This window comes from Galeopterus variegatus, unplaced genomic scaffold (genome assembly GCF_000696425.1).
Source record: "Galeopterus variegatus unplaced genomic scaffold, G_variegatus-3.0.2 Scaffold16, whole genome shotgun sequence".
Lineage (NCBI taxonomy): Eukaryota > Metazoa > Chordata > Mammalia > Dermoptera > Cynocephalidae > Galeopterus > Galeopterus variegatus.
The window spans coordinates 773,614-786,742 of NW_007726127.1; the positions used below are offsets into that span (position 1 = coordinate 773,614).

The 13,129-nt window shown below is 38.4% G+C and overlaps 1 protein-coding gene across 1 annotated transcript in view; it reads right to left on the reverse strand.

Annotated features, from left to right (window-relative positions):
- Nucleotides 1–13,129, reverse strand: part of SORT1 (sortilin 1) — a 59,196-nt gene that overhangs the window by 14,216 nt on the left and 31,851 nt on the right. The window contains exons 10-13 of the mRNA XM_008566477.1: nucleotides 11,583–11,689; nucleotides 1,867–1,969; nucleotides 1,372–1,540; nucleotides 597–787 (exon numbers count right to left, since the gene is read on the reverse strand). Coding sequence (XP_008564699.1) covers nucleotides 597–787; nucleotides 1,372–1,540; nucleotides 1,867–1,969; nucleotides 11,583–11,689 — 570 coding nt within the window. The remainder of the gene's footprint in view (nucleotides 1–596; nucleotides 788–1,371; nucleotides 1,541–1,866; nucleotides 1,970–11,582; nucleotides 11,690–13,129) is intronic.

Sequence of the window (13,129 nt, forward strand, 5' to 3'; positions counted from 1 at the left end):
AGGACTGAAAAACCTTGAAAAGATATGAAATAATTTTAGACAGACACACCCATGCACTATTCTTATAAGCAGGAAAAAAGACTCATGAAAGTTACAGAGATCTCTCTAACAGTACAAAGCTATACTGTCCTATATGGTAGCTCTAGCCACATGTGGCTGGTCTAAATTGAGATTTTTCTATAAGTGTTGGTGTTAAATATGCACTGGATTTTGAGTACTTAGAAGGAAAAAAAAGTAAAATATCTTTTATTTATAATTTCTAATATTGCTAACAGGTTGAAATGATAATATTTTGGATATATTAAGATAATCCTATTACTGAAATTAATTTTACCTTTCTTTTTACTTTTATAATGTAGCTGACAGAATAAATTACATATGTGGCCCTCATATTTCTCTTGGACAGTGCTAGAGCCAAAAAGGAAGCAGCTTTTCTGATACCATTCTATTGCTTGATTACCTAAATGGAACATCTTTCAATTCCCTTTCATATTCATATGCATTTGCTTATTCCAGCTAAAAGAAATTAAACAATTTATTTTTTAGGAAAATGGGCTTGCAAGTTTCTGGTAGAAAAAGTCAAAGGAAACACTCACAGTTCCTTTCAAGGATATCTTTAAAATCAATGGTATAGGATACCCATTGGCGGGTCAGGAAAGATTCTGTGAAACCCCAAATGCTGATATTCATGGATCTAGCTCCAGGTTCTGAAGCTAGGCCAGTGAAATAGATGGGCTCCCTGGTGAACATATAGGTTTGCCAGCATTGACCTTCATCTGTGGAGAACCTGAAACCACAATCAGAGAAAGATCATGACAGAGGATCAACGTGTACTAGAAATATCAGGAAACTGCTCTGGCTGTTTGATCCCAAACCAAAGAAAAACCCTCAAATTTACGTGATGGCTAAAAATTAAAAAAATTTTTAATGCCCATTACAGGTACAGAAAAGGGATTCATTCAGAAAGCGTATGGAAGTAAATATCTTTAAGAAAATTCTTTCAAAGGAAAGAGATCAGTAACCCAGGTAAGGATGGGCTTCTAAATTAATAAACTCAATTTATGTTATAAGAACTTGTACTTAAGAAGTCATTTTTAATTCAGAGTATTTGAACACTTCCATAATATTTTTGTGGAGAGAAAGAATAATATTTTTAAGTGACAAAATGTATTAGCTACAGGTAGTTAGATCAAAAAGTAATGCTATTTAATATTAGTTTCTCTAAATGTAATCCCTTCTAGAACCTTCCTACAGTTCTACAGAATGCAAAAATTTGAATCAATGTCCATAACTTCCCCCCAGTAAACTGCCAAACATTCCCACAGTTGCCCTCTCCTCAGATAATGTGTATGGAGCTGAGCTCGTGCATACTTAATCACATTGATAGGATGGCTGCTGTGCTCAACGGCCACAATGATGCCTCCGGAATCCAGGATGGTGTAATAGTGGGGTCCTTCCAGCATCTTCATCCAGGAATAGCCCCCATCATCTGAGATGTACACATCTGGGACCATCACTGAGATGGCATCCCCCACACTACCTGTAACATAATCCACCATCTCATTGGCACAAGTTGTCAACAAAACAGAGAGTGTTTACTAATGAAAGAATAATTTGAATGAATTCATTCTGAATGTTTCCCAACAGGCCTCCTGTAATAGAAAAGAAGGCCACCAAAACCTGGAAAAGGGAGAAGTCATGATGCTCTCTGTGAAGGGAGTCTACAAAAAAACCCAAGAAATTCTACCAAACAAATGTAAAAACCATCCACAGTGGTTCTTCTTACAGAGTGCAAATGCTATGGCTGAGTCTCAGCATGCTCAGCTACTTTTCCTCGTCGTGGTGGTGAGTGGGAGGGCTCCTTACCATGTGCAATGACTATTCCCACGGCATTAGGCTCTGAAAGTGGGGCCATTGGAACGTTCAGTTTCTGGGAGATGCTGTAGGATGCGTGAATATGAAGGCTGCACTGTAAAAAGAAACCAAAGCTTACATTAAAGAGAAAAGTACAATTTCTTTTTCTTTTTTTTTTTCTTTTTAAAAAGATGACCGGTAAGGGGATCTTAACCCTTGACTTGGTGTTGTCAACACCACGCTCAGCCAGTGAGCTAACCGGCCATCTCTATATGGGAAAACCAAAGCTTACATTAAAGAGAAAAGTACAATTTCTTTTTCTTTTTTTTTTTCTTTTTAAAAAGATGACCGGTAAGGGGATCTTAACCCTTGACTTGGTGTTGTCAACACCACGCTCAGCCAGTGAGCTAACCGGCCATCTCTATATGGGATCCGAACCCGTGGCTTTGGTGTTATCAGCATCACATTCTCCCGAGTGAGCCACGGGCCGGCCCGAGAAAAGTACAATTTCTTTACTCATCTCACAGAACTTTCTGATAAAGCTTTGAACTTAACTCAGACCTCAGTGAGATGATGTTTTTTTCCAATTGTGGTAAAATATGCATTTCATAAAATTTACCATCTTAAGCATTTTTAAGTGTACACTTCAGTAGTGTTATATATATTTACATTGTTGTGTAACTAATCTCTAGAACATGTTCATCTTGCAAAAGTGAAATTCTATCACCCATTAAGCAACAGCTCCTCACTTCTTCCTACCCCCAGCCCCTGGCAACCACCATTCTACTTTGTTTCTATGAATCTGACCACTGTAGATACCTCATCTAAGTGGACCCATACAATATTTGTCTTTTTGTGACTGGATTATTTCACTTAGCATAATGTCCTCAAGGTTCATCTGTGGTGTAGCATATGTCAGAATTTCCTTCCTTTTTAAGGCTGAATAATATTCCCTTATATATGCTAGAGTATTTCAAAAAGTCTGTGGAAAAACAGAACTAAAAGATAATATGAAATTTTCCATGAACTTTCTGAAGATCGTGTGTGTGTGTGTGTGTGTGTGTGTGTGTGTGTATCACATTTTATTTACCCATTTCTCTGTTGATGAACATTTAAGTTGCCTCCATCTTTTGGCTATTGTGAATATTGTTGCTCTGTACATGGGTATGCGAAACCTTCTTGAGACCATGCTTTCAATTCTTTCAGATATAAACCCAGAAGTGGAATTGCTGGATCATATGGTAATTCTATTTTTAATTTTTTTTTTCCTTTTTGTCTTTTTTCGTGTCCGGCAACGGATCGCAACCCTCAGTGTCGCGCCCGTACCGGACCGGGACCGGCAACAGGATCGCAATCCTCGGTGCTGCGCCCGCACCTCGCTCAGCCAGTGAGCGGCCGGTCTGTATGTGGGATCCGCTGAACCCTCGGCGGGAGGGGACCGGCAACAGGATCGCAATCCTCGGTGCTGCGCCCGCACCTCGCTCAGCCAGTGAGCGGCCGGTCTGTATGTGGGATCCGAACCCTCGGCGGGAGCGCCACCATGCTCCCAAGCGGCGCACTGTAGCAGTGCGCCACCAGGCCGGCCCTGTTTTTAATTTTTTGAGGAACCACTATACCGTTTTCCATAATGTCTGTATTAATTTGCACTCCCACCAATAGTGTACTAGAGTTCCAATTTCTCCACATCCTCGCCAACACTTGTTTTTGTTTTTTAATAGTAGCCATCCTAATGTCATGAGGACATATCTTGTTGTGGTTTTGAGTTGCATTTTCCTAATGATTAGTGATGTTGAGCATCTTTTCATGTGTTTGTTAGCCACTTGTATATCTTCTTTGGATAAATGTTTATTTAAATCTTTGCCTATTTTTTATTCAGGTTTTTTTTTTGCTGTTGAGTTGTAGGCTCAGAGGGATGCTCTTGATTCTGAAATGTATTAGAATATTTGGGAGCAAATTATGTAATTATTTTCTCATGTGCAATGTGCCTTATTTAATTTTATTTTTGCATTACACCAAAGCTTCTAACTGATGTTTTTTAATTTTTTATGATCTACTTCTGGCTCAGGCTGTGCAACACATACTAGGGTGGGTGACCAATGTTTATAAAGTATGACTCCACACAAATAAACTTGATGTATATCTGACATACTTTAGACACTGTACAAGATGTGGTGCCAATGTGAAATAAGATCCAGTCCTGTCTTTCAGACATCTATGTCATAGGCTCCTGGCCCATTCCCACAGACTGAGGCTCCAGGCCTGCCCCTAAGATCCTAGGCACCAGGCCCATCCCAGTGGACCCAAAGAACCAGGCCCACCAACAGGCCAGCCTGCATCAGGCCAGCCTCCACAGACTAAGGCTAAAGCCTACCCCAGCACCAGTTTGGCCCCTGCAGATACAGGCTCTAAGCACCCCACCTGCAGATGCAGTCAACAGACCCACTCCAAGAGACCCCAGTGCCCAGCCTCCTGAAGTGGACCCAGCCTCCAAGCTTGAGGCACCAGGCCCACCTACCTGCCAGCACTGCCTGTGTAAAAACATACATATATTGAAAGTAAAGGGATGGAAGATGGAAAAAGATATTTTATGCAAATGGTAACCAAAAGAAAGCAGGGGTAGCTACGCTTACATCACACAAAATAGACTTTAAGTCAAAAACTGTTACAAGAGATAAGAAGGTCAATATATAATGATAAAGGTGTCAATTCATCAAGAAAATATAATAATTGTAAATATATATACACTCAACATTGCAGCACCTAAATATATAAAGTGAATATTAACAGAACTGAAGGGAGTAGATGACAATACAATAATAGTAGGGCACTTTATACCCCACTTTCAACAATGCATAGATCATCCAGACAGAAAGCCAATATGAAAACAACAGATTTGAACAATACTATGAACCAAATGGACCTAATGGACATACATAGAACATTTCATCCAACAGTAGCAGAACACACATTCTTTTCAAGTGCACACAGAATATTCTCCATGATAGAACACATGTTAGACCACAGGTGCTAACAAATTTAAGAAGACTGAAATCACCTCAAATGTCTTTTCCAACTATGAAACTATGAAACTAGAAATCAGTAACAAGAAGAAAATTAGAAAATTCACAAATGCGTAGAAATTAAACACACTCCTGAACAATCACTGGATCAAAGAAAAAATGAAAAGGAAGTCAAAAAATATCTGAGACAGATGAAAATGGAAACACACATACAAAAACTTACAAGATGCGGGCCGGCCCGGTGGCGCACTGCTACAGTGCGCCGCTTGGGAGCGTGACGGCACTCCCGCCGAGGGTTCGGATCCCACATACAGACCGGTTCCCACTCACTGGCTGAGCGAGGTGCGGGTGCAACACTGAGGGTTGCGATCCCGTTGCCGGTCCCAGCCCGGTATGGGCGCGACACTGAGGGTTGCGATCCGTTGCCGGACACGAAAAAAGACAAAAAGGAAAAAAAAAAAAAACTTACAAGATGCAACAAAAGCTCTAAGAGTGAATTTTATGGTGATAAATGCCTATATTAATAAAAAAGAAATATCCCAAACATCCTAACTTTATACCTCAAGGAACTAGAAAAAGAAGAACTAAGCCCAAAGTTAGCAGAAAGAAGGAAATAATAAAGGTCAGAGCAGAAATAAATGAAATAGAGATTAGAAAAATAATAGAAAAGATCAATAAAACAGTTTTTTTGAAAAGATAAAAAAAACACAAACCTTTAGCTAGACTAAGAAGAGAGAAGATTCAAAGAAATAAAAGAGAAGACATTACATTACAACTGACATCACAAATTCAAAGGATTATAAGAGATTACTATGAATGTTTATATACCAACAAACTAAATAACCTAAAAAAACCGATAAGTTTCTAGATACATACAACCTACCAAAACTGAATCATGAAGAAAGAGAAAATCTAAACACACCAAAAGGAGTAAGGAGATTGAATCAGTAATAAAAAAACCTCCCAACAAAAAAAAGTTTAGGACCTGACGGACTCATTGGTGAATTCTATCAAACATTCTTTAAAGAAGAATTAACACCAATCCCTCTCAAACCCTTCCTGCAAACTGAAGAGGAAGAACACTTCCAAACTCATTTTATGGGGACAGTATTACCCTGATAGCAAAACCAAACAAGGATATTACAAGAAAAAAAAATTATAGGCCAATATTTCTGATGAACATAGATGCAAAAATCTTCAACAAAATATTAGCAAACTGAGTTCAACAGCACATTAAAAAGATCATACACCATGGTCAAGTGGTATTTATCCCTGTCATGTAGGGAGGGCTCAACATACATAAGTCAGTAAATGTAATATGCCATATTAACAGAATAAAGAATAAAAATCATATAAACCTCCCAATAAATAGAAAAAATTTTGACAAAATTCAGTGTCCTTTCATGATAGAAAAAGCTCTCAACAAATTAGGAATCTGTCTCAACAAAATAAAGGCCACATTGACAAGCCCACAGCTAATGTCACACTTAATGGTGAAAAGCTTTTCCTCTAAGATTGGGAACAAGACAAGGATGCCCACTCTTACCACTTCCATTCAGTATAGTCTTAGCCAGAGCAATTAGGCAAGGAAAAGAAATAAAGGTATCCAAATAAGAAAGAAAGAAGTAAAATTGTCTTGTTTGCAGATGACATGATCTTACATATAGAAAACCCTAAAGACTCCACCAAAAAACTGTTAGAACTAATAAACAAATTCAGTAAAGTTGTAGGATACAAAATTAACAAACAAAAATACACTAAACACTAACAATAAACTATCTGAAAAAGAATATGTAAATCATGTTTACAATGCATAAAAAATTAAAAACTTAAAAAAAATACTTAAGAATAAATTTAACTGAGTAGATGAAAAATCTAAAAATTATAAAACACTGATGAAAGAAATGAAAGGAGATACAAATGAATGGAAAGATATTCCATGTTCATGGATTGGAAGAATTAATATTGTTAAAATGTCCATATTACCCAAAGTGATCTACAGATACAATGCAATGTTTATTAAAATTTCAATTGCATTGGTTGCAGAAACACCTAGAAAAAATAATCCTAAAGTTTATATGGAACCACAAAAGACCCCAAATAACCAAAGCAATCTTGAGCAAAAAGAACATGGCTGGATGCATCACACTACCTGATTTCAAAATACACTACAAAGCTACAGTAATCAAAGCAGCATTGTACTGACATAAAAACAGACATATAGACCAATGGAACAGAATAGCAAGCCTAGAAATAAATCCACACATTTATGGTCAATTGATCTTCAACAAAGGTGCATGAATACACAATGAGAAAAGGACAGCCTCTTCAATAAAAGATGTTGGGAAAGTGAAATATCCACAAGCAAAAGAATTAACTTGAACCCATATTTCACACCATATAAAAAAATCAACTCAAATGGATCACAGACATAAATGTAAGACCTGAAACTGTAAAACTACTAGAAAAAAACAGAGAGAAAAAGCTCTTGACACTGGTCTGGGCAATGTCTTTCTAGAATTGACCCCAAAAGCACAGGCAACAAAAGGCAAAAATAGACAAATGGGATTGCATCAAACTAAAAACCTTCTGCAATACAATCAGAACAGTCAAAAGAGTGAAGAGACAACCTACAAGATGGGAGAAAATATTTGCAAATCATACATCTCATAAGTTGTTAATATCCAAACAACTCAATAGCACGAAAAAAATAATCAATTAAAAAATGGGCAAATAAACGTGCATAGCCATTTCTCAAAAGAAGACATACAAATGGCCAATGGTAGGTATATAAAAAAAGGCTCAACATCACTAATTATCAGGGAAATGCAAATAACACCAGAATGAGATATCACCTTACACTTGTTAAAATGGCTATTATCAAAAAGACAAAAGATAACAAGTGTTAGCAAGGAGAAAAGGGAATACTTATACACTATTGGTGGGAATGTAAATTGGTACAGCCATTATGCAATTACAGTATGGAGCTTCCTCAAAAAATTAAAGATAGAATTACCAGCCATCTCACTTATCCACAGGAAATGAAATCAGTATCTCGAAGAGATATCTGCACTTCCATGTTTGTTATGTATATAATGTTTTATATATATGTATGTATGCATGTATACACACACACACACACACACACACACACACACAATGAAATATTATTCAGCCTTAAAAAAAGAAAAGGAGGGGCCGGCCCGGTGGCGCACTGCTACAGTGCGCCGCTTGGGAAGCGTGGTGGCGCTCCCGCCGAGGGTTTGGATCCCACATACAGACTGGCCGCTCACTGGCTGAGCGAGGTGTGGGAGCAACACCAAGGGTTGCGATCCTGTTGCCGGTCCCGGTCCGGTACGGGTGCGACACTGAGGGTTGCGATCCGTTGCCGGTCACGAAAAAAGACAAAAAGGAAAAAAAAAAAAAAGAAAAGGAAATGCTGTCACTTGTAACAACATGGACGAACCTATGGCACATTATCCTACGTAAAACAAGCCAGGCACAGAAAGATAAATACTGCATGATCTCAAGTCAAACTCATAGAAACTGGCTGCCAGGGGCTGGGGGAAGCAGGAGAATGAGGAGACGTTGGCCAAAGGGTACGAAGTTTCAGTTATACAGGACAAATAAGTTCTGGGGATCTAATGCACAGCATGGTGACTATAGTCAGTAATACTGTATTGTATACCTGAAATTTGCAGAGAGAACAGATCTAAATGTTCTCATCTCATGCACACAAAAAGATAACTGAGGTGATGGATATGTTAATTAACCTGATTGTGGTAATCATTTCACAATGTATACATAAATTAAAACATCATATTGTACACGATAAATACATACAGATTTTATTTGTCAATTATAACTCAATAAAGCCAAAAAAAGAGAGAGAAATATATGTAGGAAACTAACAGAGGTATAAAACAGAATGAAAGTTAGTGCTTTAAAAGAAGTCCAAAACAGTTAAAGTGGTAAATATTATGTATATTTTACTACAATTTAAAAAAAAGAGGTTCAAGCAAACTGTTAATGAAATGAACAGGAATGATTAGTTCTAACTGGATGGGCAGTTAGAATGGTTAAGATTTCCACTAACCCTAATTAATCGGCTTTGGGGGAGACAGACACAACCCCTCCAGGAAGGTCACAGTGGCGGGGCCTATGCAGGGTGTTTATGGAACAGCAGTGGGTTACAACAACATATGTCTGTGATAAGATGGGCAATGACAATGAAAAGGCGGGAGAGGACCTTCAAAGGGGAACCACAAAGAGTGCTGGGAAGGGAGAACCATGGGGAACCAGAAGGTGGCAAGACAAGAAAGGCTGCTGTACCTGCCAGGCTTGTGAGGAGGAGGCAGGTGCAGGACAAGGCCAGGGCAGAGGGGTGGAGAAAGGGATAAGAAGGTAGAGAGACTCAATAGCACTTGTGAGTATAAAGAAGGGAGAGAGTATGTTGGGGATGGTGTAGGTACGCTTTATCTCACACCATCGGAGGCTCTTAAAATAAAACTAAAATCCCAGTCTAGAAGAGCAGAATGTATATCAGGAACAGGTAGTCTGATGAGGGCTCAGGAACCACCAGCACTGTCATTTTTTGAAGGAAACTCCCAGTGTTCCCCTAAGCTCCTCTCAAATTCTGTAAGAGCCAGATACAAAGCTTTTCTTTTCTATTTCTTCTTGCCTGTTGATATGGATTGAACTGTATCCCCCAAGTTTTATGCATTAGAAACTTGATCCCCACTGTGACTGATAAGAGGGTAGGAAATCCTATTATGGGAACTGAAAGGTGGGGCCTTGAAAAGGTGATTAGATTCTGAGGACCATACCCTAATGAATGGATTAGTATGGGGTCACGAGTGTGGTTATGAGGGCTTTAAAAAGCACACATGTGAGAGTCTCTCTCTCTCTGCTCTGCCATTTTCTGTCCTGCAAGACACCTGTGTTGCTGTAAAGCCACCACCAAAGAAGACCCTAACCAGATGGGTTCCCTGGACTTTGGACTTCTCAGCCTCTGAAACTGTATGCAATAAATTTTGTTTTCTTACAAATTACCCAGTTCCAGGTATTTTGTTATAAACAACAGAAACAGACTAATACACCTGTCAAGGCCTGTGACTCTTGGAATCTGGGATCTCCTTACCAGCATGGCTTTGCACTGCTTCTGAATGGCTGATCTATGGCTTTTTACAGAATTCCTGCAGTCTCAATGCTGCCATGCTGGCCCCTAACTAACTACCAGGCCATCTGTCCTTTCTGTTTTCATTCAGGAGTTTAGCAAAACACAAATTGTTAGCCTTCAGTTTTGTTGTTCTTTTTTATTTTTATTATTATTATTGTTATTACATTTTTTTGGTAGCTGGCCGGTACAGGTATTATTTTTAATTGACATGTAATATTTGTACATATTTATGGGGTACAGAGTGATATTTTGGTACAATGTGTGATGATCAAGTCAGGCTAATTAGCATAGCCATCTCTGCAAACATTTATCATTTCTTTGTAATGAGAACATCTGAACTCCTCTTTTCTAGCTATTTGAAAATATACAATAAATTATTGTTAGGGTCACTTAGCACTACTATAGAACACTTCTTCCTATCTAGCTGTAAGTTTGTACTCATTAACCAATCTCTCCATACCCCCTCCTCCTAGCCTATACCCTTCCCAGCCTCTACTAGATAATAGTTTATCTAGTAACCACAATTCTACTCTCTACTTTTATAGGCTCAACTTTTTTAGCTCCCAAATATGAGTGAGAATATGTGATATTTACTTTTCTGTGCCTGACTCATTTCACTTAACATAATGTCTCCCAGGTTAATCCATATTGCCTCAAATGACAAAAAAAAATCAATCCAATTAAAAATCAGGCAAATGAGCTGAATAGACGCTTCTCAAAAGCAGACATACAAATGGTCAACAGATACATGAAAAAATGCTCAACATTACTAATCACTATGGAAATGCAAATCAAAACCACAATGGGTGTTTAGAGCAGGGTGTTACAACACCAAGGTCAGGGGTTCAGATCCCTGTATCAGCTAGCCACCAAAAAAACCCACCAAAAAACAAAAAACCCACAATGAGATGCCATCTCATCCCAGTTAGAGTGCCTATCAAAGATACAAAAAATAATAAATGCTGGTGAGGATACAGAAAAAAAGGGAACTCATACAAGTACACTGTTGATGGAAAACAGTATGGAGATTCCTCAAAAAAACGAAAAATAGAACTACCATGCGATCCAACAATCGCAATGAATCAAAGGAAAGGTATTTATTCAAAAAAAGGGAAATCAGTATGTTGAAGAGATATCTGCACCCCCATGTTTACTGTAGCACTATTCACAATAAGCCAAGATATGGAATCAACCTGAGTATTCACCAATAAATAAATGAACAAAGGAAATGTGGTATATGAACACAATGGAATGTTACTTAGCTGTAAAAAAAGTTTGGTTCTTCTATGAAATTATTTGTCTTTCAAAATTACTTGAAAGACAAATAATCCATAGTATTTTGGCCTTTCCCATGGTTCCTATTTCCTACATTCTAAGTTAATTTCATTACTCTATTTCCAAACTTTCCATCTTAAGCTGTGGACCCTAATCAAGTATGAAACTTCTAGTTTCAAAAGCCTGGCACTGATCAGAGCAGAACAGAACGGCTGCTTTGCTCCAAGCACATATGACGATTGGAGTAAACATACCTCATTCTTGTTTTTCGCTGTAGCATCACACTCACTGTTTTCAGGCTTCCTAAGATGCTTCCACCTTCCTCCTTGGTCAAAAGTGATCATAGTCTGTATAGAATTATCTGAATGGGTAAAGAATGACATTAAGCCTGACACACTCAAGCACCCAATGAAATTCAGTTTATCATTGCATTAATTCTCTCCTAACGGAGACAATGTAACACCATTATAACCCTGGAGTCCCACCAGCTTATAATACCTTATAAAACAGCTCAGTGTTGGTGAGTAACTGAGCAGCACTTTATGATATTTGAAGAAGGCTTCCCACCTGAACAGGATCCAATTAATTTCAGAAATCATCTAAGACTGATACTCTTGAAAAAAGATAACTTTCAACTCATACAAACATGAAAAGGCTGATGTCCGTTCTCCTTCCTTGCTTCCTTGCCTTGGAAGTAAACTCTACCATGAAAGGCATCCTAATCTTCACTCAGACAAGGCCATGACACCAGGCTTGTTTTAGGGACTCTCAAGATTTGAATATGTGTACATAAGAGCAGATTAAAAATTTCTAATTATCGTCTCGCCACTACCCAATATCCTATCCCTCATAACTTTTCTTTTTTTCTTATATTTCTTCTTTTTTCTCTATTTTCAGTGACATAAACTGCTGCAGGCTTAAATTCAGAGAAAATATCTTTTGAGATTTCTAAGAAAAACCAAACAAGAAAGCAAATGAAATAAAATTCATTTACTTAGCAAACATTTACTGAATGCCCACTATGTGAAAACTGCTGTAAGCCTTTGGGAATACATCAATGAACAAAACAGACAAAAAATTTTGTGAACTATACATTCTAGCATGGTGAGACAAACATTAGACATGATAAATAGGTAAATTATATAGTATGTTCGAAAATAAATGCTATGGAAAAAAACTTGCACAGCTAAAGGTGGATAGGGAGTGTGTGTGTGTGTGTGTGTGTGTGTGTGTGTGTGTGTGTGTGTGTGTGAGGAAGGGAGGGCAGACTGGAATTGAAAATAGGGTAGTCAGGGCAGGTATCATTCAGAAAGTAACGTGAGCAAAGACTTGGAGGAGGAAAAGATATCAGCCTTGCAGATACCTGGGGAAACCGAGGGAACTGTCAGTGCAAATCTCTAAACTATGAATGTGTGTACCTGGTGTGTTTAAGGACTGCTAGGGGGCTAGTGTGACTGCTGTAAGCAAATAAAGGAGAAAAGAGTGGAGGTGAGGTCAAGGAGGAAAACAGGGAGCCGATATCGCTTAGGACCTGGTAGGCCACTGTAAGGACTTTACAAAATAAAAACAAACAGCCCCTACCTCCTACTAATAAATAAATACATAAATAAAATAACATTGTAAGAGTCTTTGTACGAAACTTGAGAGTAACGTGTTTATTTGTGTAACTGGGCCTTGGTAAAAGCAAGCTCTGCAGAGCCATTGAGTTGAACACAAAACGGCTCTTGACTGGCTGTTGCTGTGCCCTTGACAGGAAGAGCAAGAAATGGCTCAGATTCAGGCTTATCCCCATAGGCCTACA